Source organism: Pleurodeles waltl, chromosome 2_1 (assembly GCF_031143425.1).
Source record: "Pleurodeles waltl isolate 20211129_DDA chromosome 2_1, aPleWal1.hap1.20221129, whole genome shotgun sequence".
Lineage (NCBI taxonomy): Eukaryota > Metazoa > Chordata > Amphibia > Caudata > Salamandridae > Pleurodeles > Pleurodeles waltl.
The window spans coordinates 681,857,313-681,879,319 of NC_090438.1; the positions used below are offsets into that span (position 1 = coordinate 681,857,313).

Below are 22,007 nucleotides of genomic sequence, written 5' to 3' on the forward strand. Positions count from 1 at the left end.
GATACAGGTGTCAAAACCCCTTTCAGGGTGCACGCTGGGGCTAGTGGTCTCAACTGTGGTGGTTGAGGCCAATTACTCCTGCTTTCCCAGTGTCCTGTCTACTATGGGTCCTGAGCACCTGGGCCAAATACGTCTTCTGCACTTGACTCCCAGTGGTAGCTGAGGTCGAGCAGTCAGGGTTCCCTCATGGGGATGTAGATACAGGTCAGTGAACATGGCTCATAATTCAAAATACAAACAGTGGACACAATAAATCAATGTGGAGTCCAATACTTGCTTTTGTAGAGAAAATAAGTATTTTATTTCTAATTCTACACATGCAAAGGTATACGACATTTAAAAGCAATAACCCAATCCTCCCTTGAGGTAAGGACAGTAGTAGTTATCAGGCAAATCCCTGTCCCACCCTCCTTCGTGTAACATGCTTGGAGTTTTCCCCCATTCACTGGTGGCCTCATCCAGGGAAAGCAAACTATTAGGCTGTACTCGAGTTCTCCCTTTGAATCTTTTAGGAATTAGTCAAAAGTTTCTATGGTGCCACAGTACCATTAGCAAGTCCCCTGGATACCAAAGGCAATCAGTCTTATCCGCTCCTGCCATATGGAAGTGGTCAGCAGTGCAGCGAGGGCCCTTTCTTCAGTCGCTCCCAAGTCCGAATCCTGTACGATTAACTTGGGGGACCTGCGATTGCTGCAGCACCTGGGGGCGCAGGCTCTTCCTGTTGAGGAGCACTGCCAGTCAGTTTTCAGTGATCGGAGCTGCTTCCACATGGTGGACTCACAAAGGTAAGTTGCTCTTCTCCTACCAGTGTCAGGGGGTATTGCTGCTGGTGTGATCTTCCGACTCCTGACTGGAGCTCCAACAAGGGTGTGACATTCTCAGTGACATATCGGTGAACCCAGGGGACGCTTCGTCAGGTGCAGATCACAGCATGCAGGCTTGACCCGCTTGCCACAGCAGTTCCCCTCTGGCCTGGGCAACAACCTGAAGCCTATGTCAAAGTGGTACCAGCAGCCCATCATGGCATATGGGGTTGCCAAGGCAATCATGATCTTGGTGAAGACTTTCCCTATGCAATCGCCTCATTACAGCAGCACATCCAGGCATACTGGACCACCAATTTCAACATTTACAGGTCCTGCGCATCTAGCCCAAGTCAGTTCATAGGTGACCCCCTTTGGCATATGGGGTCACCGTGGCAGGGTGGTGTGGCTTGGTGCTTCCTGCCCAGCGCTTCCATAACAGCTCAGAATAATGCAACCCTCTCCTGGCATACAAGGGCCGATACTGCACATGGGCAGCAGCTTGATTGGTGTATAGCCTCACACCTCGCTCAGGGAATTCTCTTGCAGTGCTCCCCACTGGACCTCGCTCGCTCCTGCGCTCTTCTCTCCCTCACAGGACACCCTAGTCCAGGCAAACAGGCAGACAACGGTGTTTAAGGGCAGGTGATCTTAATGTCCTAAATGATGTCTCCTCAACCAACAGGGAGACTAGCAGGCCTTTGCCCCAGTCCTGGTCACACAAAGAAGTCTTGCAAAGCTTCCCTGTCTCACACAGCCTGTGTGGCTGCTTGCCAGATGACATTTTTGGGAACTCGACCTCCCCTTCTTATAATCCTTTAACAGACACCAAATGTGAATTTGGGTCTTAGTTTCTTAAGTTTTATGTTGGGGTTCTGCTTCTTTTGAAGTGGAGACCTCTCTTTTTTTCCATATGAAGGATGTCTGTTCAGGTTCACAAAAATGCAGCAATCCACAAATCTGTCTTGGGGGTATTTCTCTCCTCATGGCTTCACAAGCCAAGCATGGGCTTCCCAAAATAGAATCCAGGGTCCTTCATTTGATGCACCCCTGCAGGCACATTTTCTCAGTGTACACTGACAGAACACTTACTGTCCAGCACTAATATCTCTATGTTTTGTACCCCTGCATGTACACATGCATTCAGCACACACGCACAATCTGTGTGCACTGTTCAGTACTAAAGCTTTCCTATACTCAACCAGGTTGTGCTTATTTTAAAACATACACATTGTCAGCATACACACTCACTGTGTGTGCGCTGCACAATACTTCACCCTTTGTGTATTGTACTTCATACAAGCACATATACAGCCACTACATGCTTTCCTCGCACCCACACTACACAGCACTATGTTTCTCATGTAATATATTCCTCTCAGGCATACATACACCCAGTACATGTAGTAAGCATACACGTGCACTCCACATTACTGCTCCAATCTGGTTCTATACCCTTCCCAGGCACACATACAACCAATGCAGAGTCACTCCTCCTACATTGCGCACTACTTCACATCTACTTGATGTAGGTGAGGGGTGAGTTAAATACACAAATAAAACTTCTTAAAAGGTGAATTAGCTTGCAGGCCTCACTCCAGTAACCCAGGGTAAAAAGTTCCTGTTCCCTACTACTCATCACTACATGGTATGCTGCCACCACTATGCTCGTGCTACTTAACTACTGGTGAAGGCAGTACCCTTCCACCACTATGAGGGTAGCACTCTGGGCACCCCTTCTAGTCCAACAAAACCACAATATGTGAGAAAGGGCTATGTCAAGGCGCACACGCATGATCCGTGTTTGCCTATGATAAAAAAAAGTCAACATTAGGGATCCAGGCAACAGTACAGTAGGGCATGCACGCATGATACATGTTTGCCTATGATAGAAAAGTCAGCAGTAGGGATTCAGACAACAGTACAGTAGGGCACTCCAGGAGGGGTACACATCTTCACAATGCCGAGGACTTTTCCATCTCAACTACAGGTTCCCCTCAACAGTCGCTCAAGTGTGTCTTCAGTCTGCAGTCTTAGAGAGATTCACAGAGGAGTAATGCATAGACTTCTTCCATGAGAAACATGGAAGCCACGAAAATGTCTGCATCTGTTCAGAATGGGGCATTATGAGAAACGTGTGAGTTTCTGTCTGTCTCCAAGAACGAATCATTGCACTAAACTATGACAAAAATACTGATAAAGCAAGGACTTGAAAATTCACATAATAACAATATTTTTCTATTTATCTTGGCCTGGTATACGAAAATATTGATTTAGTATGCATTGCTGCAGAGCCTTTATGCCCAATTGCTGCCAAGCTGTAATTCCTTGAGAGGGTATACTCTGTCCACCAGGCTGGAAAGTAAAAAGGTCAGGAATGGTTCTTCAGGGTGCACGGTGTGGTGTGCCCTTCCTAGTGACGTTTATCCTGGAGAGGACAGGATTCCCAAGAACCACTCGCACCTCAGCGAGTCTCTTTAAGGCCACGCCTCCCCTGCTCACACAATAGCTCATAATAACACCAAGGAAAAGCTACTTTATTGATGCACAAGTGTTCTACCAACTCTCATATGTAGATTAAGTGTGACTTGTTCCTTGTTGGATCATCTGTGTCTCGGCCCTCATGGATGCTTCTGTGCATACGTTCTTGGGATGCCCGAATTTTGATTCGCGGTTTTCCAGAAGGCCTATGACCAGTCTGATTTTTTTTCAATCTGCCAATGGAGAGCACAGATTCTGGCCCTTCACAAAAATATTACCCCACAAATTGTAAAATATTTTTCAGCAATATATATATAAAAAAAATATGGGACGCCTGACGGAAATCCCAAGCAAGCATTCTGCAGAGGAGATGCACAGGCAGTGCCTTACACGACCAGAATGACCATGTGCCAGTTACTAGTTTGCAAGTTTCTAACAGGAGGACGGAATACATACAAGGTGCACCCCAATTTAAAAAGAGAAACAACTTTTAGTGTACAAGTTTTATTGATGTTTGTGAAACATTACAATACGTTTAATGGGAACAGAGTACATCTAATATCTAATATCTAATATCTAATATCGACACTGCAGCAAAGAAAAAGAGAAAAACAGTGAAAATACATACTACGTAAGATACAGCATTCCCTTTTCTCTGGTGGAGAATTTCCAGAGTCCCTTTCCAAACTGCCAAAGGACTGAGCTGTAAAATACATCAGATTAAGTAGCTCCAATAAGTCATGCACAGAAAACTTCAATTTGCGTTTCATCAATTGAAATTAGAACAAACATTTTCAAGATGTTTTTTGCTCTACTCAAACACTAATTGTTGCTTGTGCTTCAAGTATAGCTCTTCATAAGTAGAGATTTTCGTACCATGTATTTTTGGCCCATATGTTCATGGAAAAAGATCATAGTGAGGTACTTATTCAATATTCTCAAATAGAACCTAAGAAATATGAGGTTTTGTTAATTTCACACCAATGTAGTGGCCTAATGTATAGCAGCAAATTCGCAACTCAGCTGGTGAATCATGATTCTATCAAATCCCAAAATCACTTACAATGAGCTAAATACCTGTAGACATTTGAGTGCTGACCAAAAAAAGCAAGCGAGCGCAAGGTTTTCTAAAAGACAAACAGCTTGACCTCCAAACGAAAGGGCATATTTTCCTGATGTATACACATAGCATACCTGTTCCAGAGCTGAGGAGTGTGGACGACAAAGCTCCAACCCCAAAGTCCGATTCTCATAAATCGTGTACCTTATCGGAGGACCACCAAACATGTTCTGATTCATACACCTTACCCAAAACGGGTAACCATTTATGGAATCTAGAAGGACTTCATCACTTTCAGCTTGTGATGTAAACTGTTTTGCAATACCTGCGTACAAATCACTGTAGTAATTTAGATCCAACATTAGGAAATTGTGGATGGTTCCCACCTGTGCATAAAAAACTGCTACTTTTTTGGGACAGCTTTTGGTATTAAAATGTACCTGATAAATCCACTTTGTATTGAACATTGTCTTACTTCTAGGTTTTCACATTATTTGTTCTTCTAAAACCTTTTTACTTAGAATATTTCTTCTTCATTTTTTTTATTCTTTCCCCTGTCCCCGTTTTTTTATTTACCCTTTTTCTTTTACCTTTTTATTTCCATCCTGCCATTTATTTTCTTCTTCGGTCAGTTCTTTTTCTCTATTGCTTAATGTATTTAACCGTTTTTAAATCTTTTCTTCTCCATAATTAATGATACATTTTGTAGTTGTAGCTTACACCAAGTTTTGTATGTTTCCTTACAGGGGTACCCCCCTTTTCTCTCTTCATTCCTGGTATACCTGGTCCCTCCTCTGTGCTGTTCTTTGCCAGTGGAAATGCTTCCTTTTCTTGTCAATGTCTATTGATTTTCTAACAAAAACAAATGGAAAGAGGGACCGGGAGTTTTCTGGTCCAGTGTACAATCTCCCAACAATAGTACTCAAATGTAGGTACACTGTTCCAATAAAAATAATATACCAGGAGACCTGCGATCTCAGGAGCTAGAACCCTCAAGCATCACATTGGATGGCTGGCTTCATCATTGGGAAAAGCTCCTCACCAGGCTGGCACTGCAATGCCTAGTGGGCACCCCAGTATGGGGAGCTCTCAGCCAAATTGACGTGGTAGCGACTGGTACGTTCAAATGGGCAATCGTGATGCTCAAAGTCACCACCAAAAAAGTGATAGAAAAGATTAAAATTGGTTATTCATCCACTAATACCATCATTTAATCAGTCTGAAATAACAAGGATGAAGACCAAGGTTAAAAAATAGGAAGGCTTGAAAGAAGAAATGAGGATTATGCTCAGGTCTTTCAAAGGTGAAAAATGTAGTGGAGAGTCCTTAACATTGAACGGACCTCTATTCACTGGTCGACATGTTTCGCGTCTGTTGGTCCAGCCGGATCCATTGACGCTTCATCAGGACCTATGTAATATAATAGTGGAAATAGGTATCGCACATAGGGATACATAAATATCAGTCACTTACATTGAAAATAACTGGTTAACACAGGTAACCGACCCCCAGTCGAGATCAGGTTCCTTGGGTGGTGCGTTTCAGGGACACAAGGGGACAAGATTCGTCCAAAGTATTGGACCAAGGACAAATCTTGTCCCCTTGTGTCCCTGAAACGCACCACCCAAGGAACCTGATCTCGACTGGGGGTCGGTTACCTGTGTTAACCAGTTATTTTCAATGTAAGTGACTGATATTTATGTATCCCTATGTGCGATACCTATTTCCACTATTATATTACATAGGTCCTGATGAAGCGTCAATGGATCCGGCTGGACCAACAGACGCGAAACATGTCGACCAGTGAATAGAGGTCCGTTCAATGTTAAGGACTCTCCACTACATTTTTCACCTTTGAAAGACCTGAGCATAATCCTCATTTCTTCTTTCAAGCCTTCCTATTTTTTAACCTTGGTCTTCATCCTTGTTATTTCAGACTGATTAAATGATGGTATTAGTGGATGAATAACCAATTTTAATCTTTTCTACCACTTTTTTGGTGGTGACTTTGAGCATCACGATTGCCCATTTGAACGTACCAGTCGCTACCACGTCAATTTGGCTGAGAGCTCCCCATACTGGGGTGCCCACTAGGCATTGCAGTGCCAGCCTGGTGAGGAGCTTTTCCCAATGATGAAGCCAGCCATCCAATGTGATGCTTGAGGGTTCTAGCTCCTGAGATCGCAGGTCTCCTGGTATATTATTTTTATTGGAACAGTGTACCTATTGATTTTCTAAGGCAAATTCGAAGGTGTACTCTTTGTATGTAAAGCGCAATTTGAGTTTTTGTTGTTGTTTTGTTTTACAAGTGTCAACATTTCAAAGTGATCATTTCCAATCGAGGTAATACTATTAGTAGTAGTTAGTAAGAACTCGCTGCTGAGCTAACCAGGCCTTTCACAGTCAGAGAAGGGTCGAAGAAAATGCAGAGGCTTGTAACTTTGGACAAAGGAACAATGTAAGAATCATCAAACCTAATGCGTGAGATACCCATGTTCATTCAACCAGCTCACGATCAGAGAGAAATAGTGGAACCTCAATCTTGGCAATGATCACTTTGATCCAACTAACTCATCTAGTTTCTCATTTTACAGAGACTGGTTGGTGCTCAGTAATATCAAACAAAATTTGCAATGATAGTTTTAAGATCACATACGTATTATCAGTATATGTAGTAAAATGTAGTCCTACGCCCCAAAGAAAACCTTGAAGTGGCTACAGAGGCACATTAAATAAAGCGGGGGACAGGCAGGTTTACTCTGTCACCAAAATGAATTTTCAAGATGGAGACTTCACCTCATCCTAGATCTCCAACAGGTTATTCTGGCCTTCTACAATGGTCAGTTCTGTGCCCTGCCCAGACCTACAGCCAGTCTGAAAATCACCCACGAAATTATACGTTTTGAAGTGATCCTGGAATTGCATTTTTCTAGGATTTTAAGTGGAAAGGTGATAAACAGAATCAATGGTTAAGCACAGGAAAGTGCTGATTTCAGTGACGGCTTTTTGAGTTAAGGAAGAACCCAACCTTTCTTAGTGGCAGAGGCAGTGGTATGACTGTCTGGCAAAATGGCCACACGGTAGTGCAGCTTCAATGCCGCTATAACAAGTTTGAATATCCTGCAGACCAGCCCGCAATAGGATTCGCACCAAAAGGACCTTTCAAGAAGCACTGCTGAACACTCAAAAAAGCACAAACATCTACAGATAGTAGTGCAAGCATTGTTGAGGAGGATTGCTCGAGGCCAGATGTGGGATGATCTTGGGTGGCAGGAGACAGGAAGCCAGATGCTGCCAGGAGCCTGCGTGAGGTCACAAAGGCAGAAACATGCAGTAAGCGGGTGCAGGCACAGAGGGAGTATGGAGAGCTGCAGCGCTGCACCCAGAAATCGGATGGCTGTGATTAGCTTCTAGTTCTGGCGGAAAGCAGGGATGAGACCCCGCTGGACTATTTTGACAAAGTATATGGCAGTCTGTGAGGAAAGGATTAGTTGGTGGGACAACAAGAGGCTGCTGGTCCATGCAAAATAGGCAGACTGGAGTTAAGCCTGGGCTTCTTCTGCATTGCACCGCATCCGCATGGGCTGAGAGAGCTGGCTATGGTGTGATCGGTGCTGTCTGCTTGGCAGCAGTAGGTGAAGGGAGGCTAGGCTATCTAGTTTTTGGGCCCGGCTTTGTGCCTCTGAGGCGATGCTGCTGATCTGGCTCCTGACTGCCCTTGAGAAGGAAAGTCAGCAGTAATAACAAACTGGACACTGGACTGATGTAACCTTCACAGTGTATATTAAGTACCATTGAGACCATCAGGTTAATAGACAACACATCATTGGGCCTGGATCACCAGTTTCCATTTTTACGTGCTGATAGGAAGCCCTGGTACACTGCATACAAGGTTGTGAAGAAGAAAGTATATTTATAAAGTGCAGAGTACCCAACAGTGTTATGGCGCTGCTGACACCATGCATGATGGGAAAATGAGATCATCAGCAGGGCAAGATGATGTTTGACAAAAAGAGAACTTCCAAAAAGCAAGGTGCGGCTGATGGTGGGACTTGCACCACATTCAGGAAGGCTCGGCACAGAGCGATGAAGCAGATGTAAAACATGTTGGGCTGGATTTGAGCGGTAATCTGAAGTCCATTGATACCATCACTATGTTAGTGGATAAGCTAAAAAAGAATCTCGATAAGCAGCATATCAGACTCGATAAACCAGTATGCTGAATATCTGATTTGGAGGAAAAGGCCACAGCTACAGGTGAGAGAATAAGCAGGCTGCAGAAAGAAGTGACTAAGGTCAGACCTATTTAGTGAGACACTGCTTTTTGAACGTGTGGAATGTGCGAACATCTCTGAGTTTTTCCAAAGTGGAGCTAGGACAAAGGCCACTGGCGCCAGGACCGCCACTGCCGAACCAGTCTGCACCCAATCACTGTAAAATTATTAAATACAGAGACCGTAATGTAACTCTCCAGCTAGCCATAGAAAGAAGGCCCCATAAGATACCAAGGATTATCAATAGAGATTTATCCAGATTTCATCACAGCAATGGAAGCAACGGGAAAGTACTTCAAAGACATTAAGAAACAGCTGCAATGTCAGGGGATTAAATATTCCATGCACCATCGCGCTAAGTAGAGCGGCTAAGGTGGTGACAGTATTCAGGGATGACAAGAAGGCTGCCACCTTTTTCACGAAACCTGGACTAAAAGCCAGAGGGAGGAAAGACGCTGACAAAGATGGTGAAGACCTCCCCCGCGCACCTGCAGACACGGGGAACCTCGGTGGCACTAAACTATGGGATGCACAAGCATCTCTATGCTCCTTTCTGTCATCTTGTGCTCTATGATGTAGAACATGACTACAGACCCCTTGTTGGGGTTCTTGGTGAACCTGACACTACAGAATGCTTCCATACACCCATGCGCACAATTGAAACTTATAAACCCAGTAGGATGCTAAATAATCCAAAGATTTAGCTAGTTGTAGCGCAGATTTAAAGGCTCAAAATGGATTTAGCAAAGCTACAAGGGACAAAAGTACCCCAGGAAATGCTCTCTCGCTTTGGCACTTTTTCATTCATTTTTTTCCTTTCCCACTTTTTTGTCTTTCTCTCTCACTCTTGGTCAAGGTCTGATGAGGAAAAATAAGTGCCAGTCCCCAATCATGAGTGCTGGGGGGTCCCACCTGCAACCACTGGCTCCAATTAAGCAGTGGCTGTTTGACTCTGTGTCACACAGAGACCATCCATTCCTAAGCTTCCAAGCCAAAATAGGGCTGCTGAGGCCTCAAATTGCAAGATGCATACCAGGATTACAGTAATGTTGCAAATGACTCCAAATTAAATTCCACTGTTTGAGTTCGCCACACTGTAGCTCTAGAAGACAAAATGTTTTATGATTATAGATTGTATTTTCTACTGTATAGATCTTGGGAAAACTAATAATGTTATAGGATGCAGTTAGATTAACTTTGAGAGCAGAGTTGTTCTAGTCAATTTTCATGCATGTACTTTTGCACCCTTCAAAATCCATTCCTAACTTTTGGCACAAATAGATAAGTATTGTCAAATTATAGTATCCTAAATATGAATACAAATGAAGCCTCCACAGAGGATTTGCCAATATAGAGACAGTGTGCAAAAATCTTTGAGACTGCGGCAGCAACAGACATTTTATGATTACAAAATTGGTCCACATATATGCATGTGAAGCAGTGACTAGCTGCATTTTAGTCTGAATGAAATCTCCTCAAGCCACAAAGCTTCTTTAAATTTAATTCAAGTACTAAAATGAATGAAAATTTGAGGTTTTACATTATCTTAAGGTTCAGAATCTGATGGTAGGCACTTCCATTTCCTTTGAATGTTTGATGCAATGCATCTGAATCAGCTGAGAAGCGTGTAAGGGGAGCTAGAAATATCAGCAGGCCCATGTGGAAGTAAATGACATAGACCTCTCTTACTCACCAGAATTTCTGAAGCTGGGTAAGATTGGTGGTCCCTAAAACTAATGTACAGTATCATCATAAATGTCTTCTGTTCACCAATAAAAGATCCCCAAACTTACTGAACACAATTCTTTGTAGGACCATCATGGCGCAAAACTCCATTTGTCTAACATCAAGTTAACCAACTTTTAATGTAGTATCCTTCCTTGATTAGCATACGCCATTTATAGAATAAAGTCATACCATCAGATACACACCATTCATCTTTTATATTAGTCCTCCAGGAACTGCTTTCTCCATCTCTGGTTGTCAAAGAGGAAAGGAGCTCATGAACTTACACTCGGCCATCGATACTACTTGATCACAACCAAGTAGCTGTAAACCAAATGATTGTGTTCATTGTATATATAGTCCACATTTTTTTAATAGACGGTAGGGCGCCTTCCTGCCGGATTCCATTGCCCCAGACAATGTCAGCATGAACAATTTTGAGAGGGTAAAACTGGTGTGGGCATTCCCCAGCACATGAATCGTATACACTGGCAAACCTTTTATTTAAAATGGAGGAACTAGAAAGGCACATACAGACTAACATCTGAGGGATGACATCAGTTAACCTAAGCTATATTACAGATTTTGGCACTCCACTATTTTTATCATACGAGATGTGTTGTTGATGTTTACAGCAGCATCAGGAGAACAAAACTTCTAAGAAACTAGAATTATAGTTTAGTGCACTTTCAGGCCCATATGAAGCAGTCCGTAGAAATTTGAAGTGTTGGGTATTCTCAAATGACGTGGCTCTAGTATGACTAAGCTTTCGAAATGAGAACAAACTCCATGCCTGGCTTTCAAATTCCCTATGCCTTCAGAGAAATCCTCCAAGATGTTTTTCTTCAATACAAGGATCTCACAACAACCGATTTTTAGTGTCTTTCAACTGTGCTGCAAAAGCTAGAATGCCAATAAAATGCACGCTCCACAGTTCCTCTCGGGTTAATAACATGACTAGGTATACTACACTCTTAATGTTTAAATACCCATTAGAACATGGTATGTTAGAAGCTCTGTTGAAGACAATGAAGTGGCTTAGGGCTAATATTGGTTAGTACAGACCTGCTTCAATATTCCCTTGTTTGTCTTTCTTTTACTCCCTTTATAATTTTCAACATTCTACCCAAGTAGAAGGTATTTTCTAATACCCTTATAAACCTATTTCTACTGGCTATAAAGGTTGTTAAAGGACCTCACTCTCAGCCTGTGGCTCGGTCCTATATCCTGTACTTACATGAAGCCTTTACACTTGTTACAGACCTACAGTGAGCTACAACGCTTAATAATGACAGGATAGTGGGCATAACCTGTTCCAATTGACTGTTACTAGTACCACAGACTTCTTTACCCATCTCCTTTACCTACAATAATTCTGCTTGGGATCAAAATATTTGTGGTCCTGCCCATTTTATATGCACATATTCTAATATAGATGGCTCCTGAGGTATATACAGCAACCTCATTGCCAATTCGATATGGAGCTGGCCTGCTGTCGATCAATGTAGGAACCTATAAAAAACGGTATAGCCCTTAGAGGAAGAGGCTCCAATGTATACAAAGACCAATCTGCCTATCAAGGGCAGAATTAAACCATGGCGAGGGGCACAGGTGGAATGCTATAACGTTATGAATGATGCCCTCTATTGCGCTGTGGGCTTCAATGGGATTTCCAATATTCCAACAGTGTAAAGAGTATCCGCTACCACAGGAGCTTCAGCGAAGTTCCCGGTGTCTTTCCCTTACATATGTCTACAGCTCATGTGTATATGAAGAGGCTGCAGACTCGCACACGTCAACCTAAGAAAATGCCAGAGGCAGCAGAAGTGACATTATGCAATCTCTGACCACGAATGATATCAAAAGATAAAGCTTGTTTCTTCCTCTCACCACTTAAAACTCTCTATTCAAAACTGAAAGCAAAGGCAAGAAGTGGGAAATGCAGAAAGCAGATAGGACTGGAAGAGCACTTGTTATTTTCTGTTCCTGCAGCTGCCTTCATTTCAGTTTTGTAACGGGGTACCACTTGTACCCTTCTGCACGCTCCAAAACAAGTCTAACAATACAAATCGTTCAGAATGTAAAAGGCCTTATCCGATTTTTAATTAAAAAAAATGCTTTACATGAAATAACAGAAAAAGTGCACAGTTCTTACAAAATAAAAACAATTTAAACTATTCCAAAGTACATCAAATGACCAAAATCTACAATTTGCCAGTATTCAGTTGCACCCAGCAAATACCTATTTACCAACACGGCAGTCTTCCAGTCCTCTTCTCTTTTTAATTTAAAAAAAGAACATGGCTTTGGCGAAGGCAGGTTTAAAATGAAAATTTTTTTTTGCATTTGTTGTTTTCCTCATTTTCAAACCATGCAGTTCATACACTTGACAGTCTTGCTGCCGTAGTCAATGCAGTCGGGCCCAATGCACTCACAGCACGCGTTGTGGAACCACCGATACTTGGAGGCGCCGGCGGACTCACAAGATAGTTTACACTGGTGAATGGACATGCAGTCATCGAAGTAGATCACGGTGCACATTCGCTCTACGGAGGAAGGCAAAGAACAACAAATTGGGTAGGTTGAAGAAGAAATGTCCTTCTACATTAATATCATAGCTAGAATATCAACTACTACAATATTCTAAAGGTAAATGCATATACGGAGGCATAGGTTTACTATTCGTAAGTCTACACCTACGCATCTTGAAGCCATAAATATCAAGTTACATATATTACATGAGTAGTCATGTTACTACTATTGTTAGGAGAGGCTACTCAACTAGGATGAACTAGTTTTAATCAGTGATGACTTCAAGACAGTGGTGGCAGCTATCAGACTGCAAAAAGTTGTGATGACCTTGATTTATTAAGATCAGTAATCCGTTAAAATACTGTACTAAATTTAAGGAGACTGTGGCAACTACTAGCAGTGGTGTTCACTAGAAACTTAGAATAGACACTGGTGCTCTTTGGCACCAATGACACCCAGGTACCTGCTTACTTTTTAGAGTACTGCTTCATGAAAGTGGTAAAACAGGTGTGCTGTAAACCATTAGTCCATGCTACTTTTGGAAAATGTGAAGGGGGGGAGGGGGAAGAGAGAGGACTGCTCACTCTCTCATTTCCATTTTTGCCTTGGTGGAAGAACCCTTTGCTGCTTTGTTGAAAAGAAACCTCCCGGATCCTAGACTGGTGGTGGAAGACATGGAACATACTGCGAAGCATTATGTGAACAACACCCGTTTACCTAATGGACGTTTCAGGCAGAGCCTTGGCTGCTGGAGGTTACTCAGAATTTGAGTAATTTCGGATTAAGGTTGAACTGTAAACCTGTTCTCTTCCAGCTGGGTTTATCAATAGCGTGTAGCCCAGAGGCACTGCTGGTACTCCCACAAATGTGGGAAAAGGTTGTGCTGAGATGCAGTCCTGTTCTCATGATGATAGGTGACAAAATGAAGTTGTTGATGTTTGGAAAACCCTTCCACTTTGTGATGTGGTGATCTTACCACATTATAAGTATGTCTTTCCGCACTGCTCGTACCTCTACCTTAGACAGCCAGTAAAAGATTCAGATAGTCCCCCTTCCCCACATCAGTTTTGTGAGTAACAGCGGCGTGCATTTCTCAGACCTTGGGGATTATTATGGAACGCTGAAACTAACTTCATTCCACTGCCGTCTGGTTCTTGTAGGATGCTGGTCTGGACAAACAAGTGTCCGCTTACACACTGTTGGCACCTCTTTGGCGAATTACTGAATTCAGGTTGTCAACTAAAAGTATGTTCTTTAGGAAGTGGTCGGCAGGACTCCGTTCCACAATGGGGGGCCCTATTTCAATTAAAGAGGCCCAGGGAAGGTTTTGTACACTGCTCAGCTAGGGGCAGATGGAGCTCCTTCCTGGGGGCACCCCAGGAATCTAGTATACTGCCAGCCCCATTAGGCCCTGCTAGGGCTAGTTAGAGATGGCTATATGATAATCAAGGTTATCGGCACATAGGGCTGGTTTCTTCCACCTGCTCTGGAATGTCCCAAAATCTACCAGTACTGGAGGACTTTCGTCTGTAGCTTAGGAGAGTCACTAGCCGTGGTAACTCTTCAAAACCACAAGGCCTGCTGCTGGATATGTGCCCAGAATCAAAAGGGAACACGATAAGAAAGAAACTGATGGCCCCTGCACTGCTTCTGGAGAAGAGAAGCTGAGGCTGTACACGTCTAAGACAAGATAACATGAAACGTTTGAAGAGGCTTATCTGCTATGGAATGGGATTTCCCAGTCCAGGATCCCCATGTCACACCCTAGAATGTGAAACGTAAAAAAATATATATATATAAACAAGTCCAATTGTTGGCTTCCATTCAATACTTAGAAAAAGTAAGGCAAACGCTCAGGATAGGCCCTGAATATGGAGCGTACTCTGCCTGCCCTGACCTTCATAAATGAAAAGATTTTCAGTAGCACAGAATTAATCTCTACTGACATGTAAATCATGCATTCACGGGGTGCTGGTAGGAATGCGCAGTAAGCATAATGTATGACGCACAACGTTTTGACAATCCATTTTTGGGATCTGTGCCAAATTTGTTTTTTTCTGACTGATGCTAGTGGAAATGGCAAAACTCGTTCTGTTTGATTTCAGTTTAATGAAGCGCCTAAGTGGGTCAGACATTCATGCCAGAATGTGTGGTAACATGGGGTCATTTAACCTTCAGTAAAAAATAAGACCTGCAAACAGTACCATGGATTTGCAGGGCGTTGTGATTCTCGCGGTGAGCTCTGGAGAGCGGCGTCGCTGGTGTCAGTTCCAGAGTCGGTAAAGGAGTCATCAGGCCCTTGACGTCACGCACCTCGGGGATCGAACTCTGGGCTGATGAAATCAGGTGCGCAGGCGTGGATGGCGTCAGGGTTGCGGTGCGAAGCGGGACAATGCGACGTGCAGTGCCCACAGGTCACGGTGCAGGCAGCGGCTCGGTGATGCGTCCAGCGGCGTCAGTGAGACCAGGGCTGCGGTGTGAAGTGGGGCGGTGCAATGTGTGGTGTCCACAGGTCACGGTGCAGGCAGCGTCGTCGTTGTTGCGGAAGCGCTGACGTCAGTAGGCCCAAGCCAGTGGTGCGGGACGGGACGGTGCTTCGTGACCCTCACGAGCGGTGTCCACAAGCCACGGTGCAGGCAAGGATGCCTGGTGACGAAACTGGAGCTGATGGTGCTGGCGTCGGTGGACCAGGGCTGCGGCGCAGGACGGGATGGTGCTTTGTGCTCCTCACGAGCGGTGTCCACAGGCCACGGTGCAGGCAGCGGTGCCGGTGTCAGCAGGAGCAACGTTGTCTGGGATGCCCAGGCTGCGGTGTGAGCAGGTGACGCTGGAGTGCAGGGCCCACAGGTCGCGGTGTGAGTAGCGGCTCGGTGAAGTCGTCCGATGATGGCGTCGGTGAGACCAGGGTCATGGTGCGAAGCGTGTCAAAGCGACTCCGTGCTGCGTAGGCAGGTCAAGGTGCAGGCCAGCGGCGTCGTTGGCGGCATCGCAGTGGTTTCTCCTCTTGAACAACACAAAACGCACAGTTCCCAGTGCTGCAGGTTGAGGAAGCTGAAGTCCTTGGTGTCCCTAAGACTTCCAACAGGAGGCAAGCTCTACTCTAAGCCCTTGGAGAATTTTCTCAAGCAGGAAACACAGCAAAGTTCACCCTTTGCACTCTTTTCAGGTAGAAGCAGCAACTGCAGGCAAGTCCAGCAAAGCAACACAGCAAAGGGACAGTAGTCCTCCTTCAGCTCTTCTCCCGGGCAGAGGTTCCTCTTGATTCCCGAAAGATTCCAAAAGTCTGGGGCTTTGGGTCTTCTTATACCCAGTTCTGCCTTTGAAGTTGGCAAACTTCAAAGCAAAGTCTCAAGTGTTTGCAAGATCCTTCCTTGTCCAGACCAGGCCCCAGACGCACACCAGGGGGTTGGAGACTGCATTGTGTGGGGGCAGGCACAGTCCTTTCAGGTGTGAAAGACCACTCCTCCCTCCTCTCTAGCTCAGATGGCTCATCAGGATAAGCAGGCTACACCCCTGCCCTCTTTTGTGTCACTGTCTAGAGGAGAGGTGTGAACAGCCCAACTGTCAAACTGATCCAGACAGACAATCCACAAACAGGCAGAGTCACAGAATGGTATAAGCAAGAAAATGCCTACTTTCTAAAAGTGATGTTTTCAAACAGACAATTTACAAACCAACTTCACTAAAAGATGTATTTTTAAATTGTGAGTTCAGAGACCCTAAACTCTACATTTTTATCTATTCTCAAAGGGAATCTGCGCTTTAAGGATATTTAAAGGCACCCCCCATGTTAACCTATGAGAGGGATAGGCCTTGCACTGTGAAAACCAAATTTGGCAGTATTTTACTGTTAGGACATATAAAACACACTAGTATATGTTCTACCTTAAACATATACTGCACCCTGCCCCTGGGGCTACCTAGGGCCTAACTTAGGGGTGCCTTATATGTAGTAAAGGGGAAGGTTGAGGCCTGGCAAATGGGTACACTTGCCAAGTCGAATTGTCAGTTTAAAACTGCACACGCAGACACTGCAATGGCAGGTCTACTAATGTGGGTGGCACAACCAGTGCTGCAGGCCCACTAGTAGCATTTGATTCACAGGCCCTGGGCACGTTACTAGGGACTTCTTAGTAAATCAAATATGCCAATTATGGATAAACCAATCCACCGTACAATTTCTATGGGGAGCACTTGCACTTTAGCACCGATTAGCAGTGGTAAAGTGCGCAGAGACAATAACCCAGAAAAAACAGAGTCCAAAACCAGGAGGTCAGAAGGCAAAAAGACAGGGGAGACACGCCAAAAAGCTGGCAGGTCTAACAATGATCTACAGCAACGCCCCACAAAGATACAGTTTATGAACAGCGAACAATGGCATGTGGGGAAACAAGACAAGCAGGAGGGGCCTAACCTATTAGCATGCTTCGCCTGATACCAAAGCATCAGCTGAAAACACTCACAAAATGATTGGGAGTTGTGTGTACAAATTGGGCTCACCAACTGCATGGGTAATACTATTAGTACCAGGCATAAGATCATTTTGGCACTCGACTGGTAGTTTTTAACCAGGCAATCCTGAATAAAGGCATTTGTGGCCGATTATACAGCATAGTACTTCAACGTAACACACAGTTTTGCCAGTGCCATTTCTCCCTCCTAGAGGAAACTGGCCATGCAAAAAATCCACAGATGAGTGAAAATTAGCAGGAAACCGGAGATTTACAATCAGATGCAAACACTGCTTGGACATAATTTTAAAATTAACGCAGTGCTCGGAATGCGCCTGTAGAAGATTTAAGACACTCCTATGAAGTCCACTGACTCCAAGGGCAACTGTGTCATGTTGGACGAATCAACAGGACCTATATGGAACGATTTTACATCAGAGGATTGACTCACTCAAGACAAATCCCAGGGAAGACCAGCTGGAGATCTATCCATGGAGATAATCATCATGTAAAGACCTACGTTTATTGTGTGAAGTGCTTTGATTTTGCTCCCATGAGTCAGAAAAAAAAACACGACATTCTCTCCACACAAACCCCCCAAAAAGGGGGAACTCTCTTACTCTTGTTGATGCTGACGCCATTTTCAGAGTGGAGGTACTGCCATCAATATTACATCACTGAAGTCCTAGGGATTGTGAAAAATCAAGTGCCACCAAAAAAGAACAAGTGCAGCAAATTAGACATTCCCTTTTAGCAGGAGAATGGTAAGGGTGTAGTATGTAACCAGCGGTGCACTTTGGAGCACACTGTTGCAAATATATTAATAAAACATGGCGGTAGCACTCTGTCATTTACGGACAGCACACTTTCCACTGAAATGGCCACTACATTTGCACGGGGATACAGTTTTATTGGTAAAACTATAAAGTGCACATACGATAATATGTGTAAATTGGTTTTGAGCAAATATTTATCATTTGTACATTATCGAGAAGAGTGTCTTGATCTGTTTTGATCGAATTAAAATCTTTGTTTTCATCATAATTCTAAATTACAAGGACAATGCTTCACACTGAAGCAAAGAAAGAACTATGGAGCACTCAATCAATCCATCAGTTATTTGTAAAGCGCGGCTACGCACCCGTGAGGGTCTCAAGGCGCTGGAGGGAAGGGGCCTCATACAAAGAGCCACGTCTTGAGGTTCTTCCTGAGGATGGTGAGCGATAGGCTTTCGTCTGATGTGCAGAGGGAGGTTGTTCCAGCTCTGACCACACAGAAGCGTGGGACACGATTCTCGAGCACTGTCTCCTAATAGATAGCATAGGGCAACTTATGCCAATCATTGAGGACGTTTCCACTAAGGAACACTAACCTGATGAGCCTTGGATTGAGGTGATGATATGGCCCAACATACCCAATCCTTAGGGTTCCCCCATGCTTCCTTACAGGATCTACTGCATGGCCCATCTCACTGCTTGGCCCTCGCCGGATGTGAGGAGCCTTTTATTCCTTTATTTAGTGACCCTCTCTCAGTTCTGTTCAGTTGCCTGTTCCCCTTTACTTTTGCTGGTGAATGCTTTCCGCCCCACACACTGTTTTTCATCCTGCTTGGTTGTTTGGATTTGTACTTCTTGCGAGAGATAATCTGCACATGAATGGGTGTACACACAGGGGTTCTTATCTGGACTGTTGTGACTTATGTTATTGTAACACTGATACCCCTGTGTGGGCCCTACGCATGAGTAATAGATCATGCTCACTGAGATTTATATTGCCATGCTGGTAATAAATAAATAAATGTTTTTTTTTTTTTTAAACGCTGAATTACAAAATAATGTGCAGAATGTGCTTGAATTCTTTTACAAAGTACTCATGCTTTGCAATGAAAGAAAAGAGAACACCAATCCCTGTGTTAAAAGAGTAGGCAGCGATTTGTCATACATAGCCTACCATTTGAACTCTGTCTCTGAACCCACAACAAATGTGACAAGATAAAAAAAGATTAAAGGACACTTTATTGCTCATTAACCTTCTGAACTCCAGCATGGTTATTTTGGAGGTATACTGCGCCCTCCGCAGCCCTACTTCCACCGCCTATGTTTTAAATCCCCAATTGTCATCATTCTTGTGTTCATGCAAAATACATCTCCAGCTGTCAGTCATAGACAGCATTGTTTACAATATTGCACTTATCCGTCAGCCCTTGCTCATGATTAATTCATTTCTAATTAATCTCAGTTCCCTCCATTTGACATCAAGCCTACTAGACCGTGCAAATGTCTTGGTTAATAAAACCTAATCTGGGTCTACCAAGAACTTAAAGGGTCTTGCAGCAAGCCTATTGGTAATTATTAGTTGTTTTTATTGTCACTAATTTGCTCGCTTCTTATTTAATGGAAATCCGTGCCCCATCATGTATATCTTGTGTTGTCTCTCCTCTGAAGCATAACTTCTGTACCATCCCTGATTAGCCGGCTTCTATCCTTCCACTGCTCTGTTTTAGTGAACTTTTTTTCTTTGTAGATAAGCAGCCCTTGAGAGTGCATGTGTTTTCCAGCTCTCTCCTTCTCTTCTCCATCTGCATGATGTGCTTCGCTTGCGTACTTCTACTCCGCCCCTCGCACTCCATGTTGTTTTCACCTTTGTATGCTTATCCCTCCATCTCCCTGTGTTGCTGTCACCGCTATGTGCTTCTTGCTGTAGTGCTTAACCTGCAGTCCGGGGATCCACGGGCATCCATGACAGCTATTCAGGGGGTTCGCAACTGCTTAGAAAACTAAATAATATTAGCAGATTAATAAAGTTTATATAAATAAAGAAGCACCATTTAAGACTGAACACTTTAAAAAGTTCTGCAAATCAAAGGAATTTTAAATTGGAGCCTAAAAATAAAGTTAGTGTCCTCAGATTGATTCACAGGAGCAGTTCAAATGCATCAAACAGAATATAGTATCAAAGAATGGGCGGCCTTAGGTGAATTCAGAAAAGCCTTAACCTTCCCATTAAAACGAAATTACTGATTTTTTTTTGTTTTTTTACATTTGTTTGTTAATCAAAATATTTCAGCATTTATGTATTTGCTTGAATAATGCTTGTTTCTGTATTTTTGTGTATTGTTTTGAGGTTCAAATCATCGAAATTGCTTAAGCCAGGGTCCTGGACTTCCAGCAATGACTCACTGGGGTTCCTAAGATATCCAATAATGATATAGTGGGGATCCACTAATTTCAGTAATGATTAAGTGAGGGTACCCAGAAGATTAAAGGTTAAGAACCACTCCTCTAGTGTAATTCTGCCCTGTGCTCTGTGTTCTTCTGTACCCCACTCCTGCTATTCTCTCGATGTGTGCTTCTCCCCCACCCCCTGTATTGGTCTCTCCCTTGTATGATGCTTTAATCCTCCTTGTTGCCTCCCACTCCACCATTCACTCCTCAGTTACCCTCACCCTCACGGTCATCACACATGCATGCCTCAAAGGAATGATGTGACCACGAGCAGTGGTTGCATCATTGCACCTTTCTTTTTTTATGGTAATGCTGCACTGAGTAGGGAAAAAAGCCAGACCCTTCAGAGCAGAGCCAATACGTCCCAAAGGTGAGACCTATTGACTTTGCCAATGCTTGGTATTGATAGCTTTTTTCCCTTTTAGTGTTTGCCCGTCCCCTGGAGTGTAGCCTGTTCACCGTCATTTTGACTGGCTAGAGGAGAGCCTTTCACTGCAGAAGTCGCTGACCTACTTTTTTCAGTGTTTTTTATTTTTTATTTCATTACTGGTTTAGCAGTCCATAGGAATGCATGCCTTTAGTGTGATAAAAACTCCACTACCCGCCTCATCTTAAAGCTCCTCCATGGTGCTTTGTGTGCCAGATTGCAGCCTTGGTGAAGCACTGGATGTTTCCTCACATAGACTCCTGGCCCGATTCTTCCCGATGCTTCTCCATGGAGGGCCAGGTGCAGCATTTCAGGCTCGGCGACTCCCTAGATGCTGTCCTGGTTCACTATTCAGCCCTGTTGCCCTCCATGATGGCAGCTGTGATTAGCTTTTCCAATGCAGAAGGCTTTTAAACTCCTGCGGCTCAGGCAAAGCCAACAGTGGCGACTGACTGGGTTAAAAAGCATAGAAAAAAGTGACAACGTTGTTTACATCTACTTTCAAAATGACTGCTACGTTGTGTTGAACTGCCTGGTCAAGGCAACACATGTGATGACACACAGCATCACACAATGTCACGGACATCTTAAAAGTATAAAAGGCAAGGTTTTCATTACTTTCTATACTTCTATAGTTGACGCTCAACATTGTTTAAACAAGACCGATTGACTTTGCTAATGCTTGCTAAAGTCTAGTTTGGTTTACTGAGACCTTCACACGAGGGTCCCTTTCAATGCCCCATAAAATATGCCACATTCTACTTTAAAAAATAAAGAAAAGAAAACAATAACAAAAAACAGGCTATTGCATTTAATGTGTTTCTGGTTCGTCCAGTCTATCCACCTTCAGCACAGAAGTCACAGGACAGTCTCCGGGCAGCATACTACCTCTCCCGTCCAACCTAGAGTCTCAGGAACCTGGGGGCAAGGCCAGCCTTCCCAGACCAGGACTAACTTGGCCTCTGCCTGCAGGAAGGGGGAAGGCACATCATTTTCCATTGAGGTGATGCTACGCAGGAGAATCAGTACT

The 22,007-nt window shown here is 43.8% G+C and overlaps 1 protein-coding gene across 1 annotated transcript in view; it reads right to left on the reverse strand.

Moving 5' to 3' along the window:
- Window positions 1-12,415: 12,415 nt before the first annotated feature.
- The window catches only part of TWSG1 (twisted gastrulation BMP signaling modulator 1), an 83,755-nt gene continuing 74,163 nt past the window's right edge, over window positions 12,416-22,007 (reverse strand). The window contains exon 5 of the mRNA XM_069216599.1: window positions 12,416-12,889. Within this exon, the coding sequence (XP_069072700.1) occupies window positions 12,708-12,889 (182 nt within the window). The 3' untranslated portion in view covers window positions 12,416-12,707. The remainder of the gene's footprint in view (window positions 12,890-22,007) is intronic.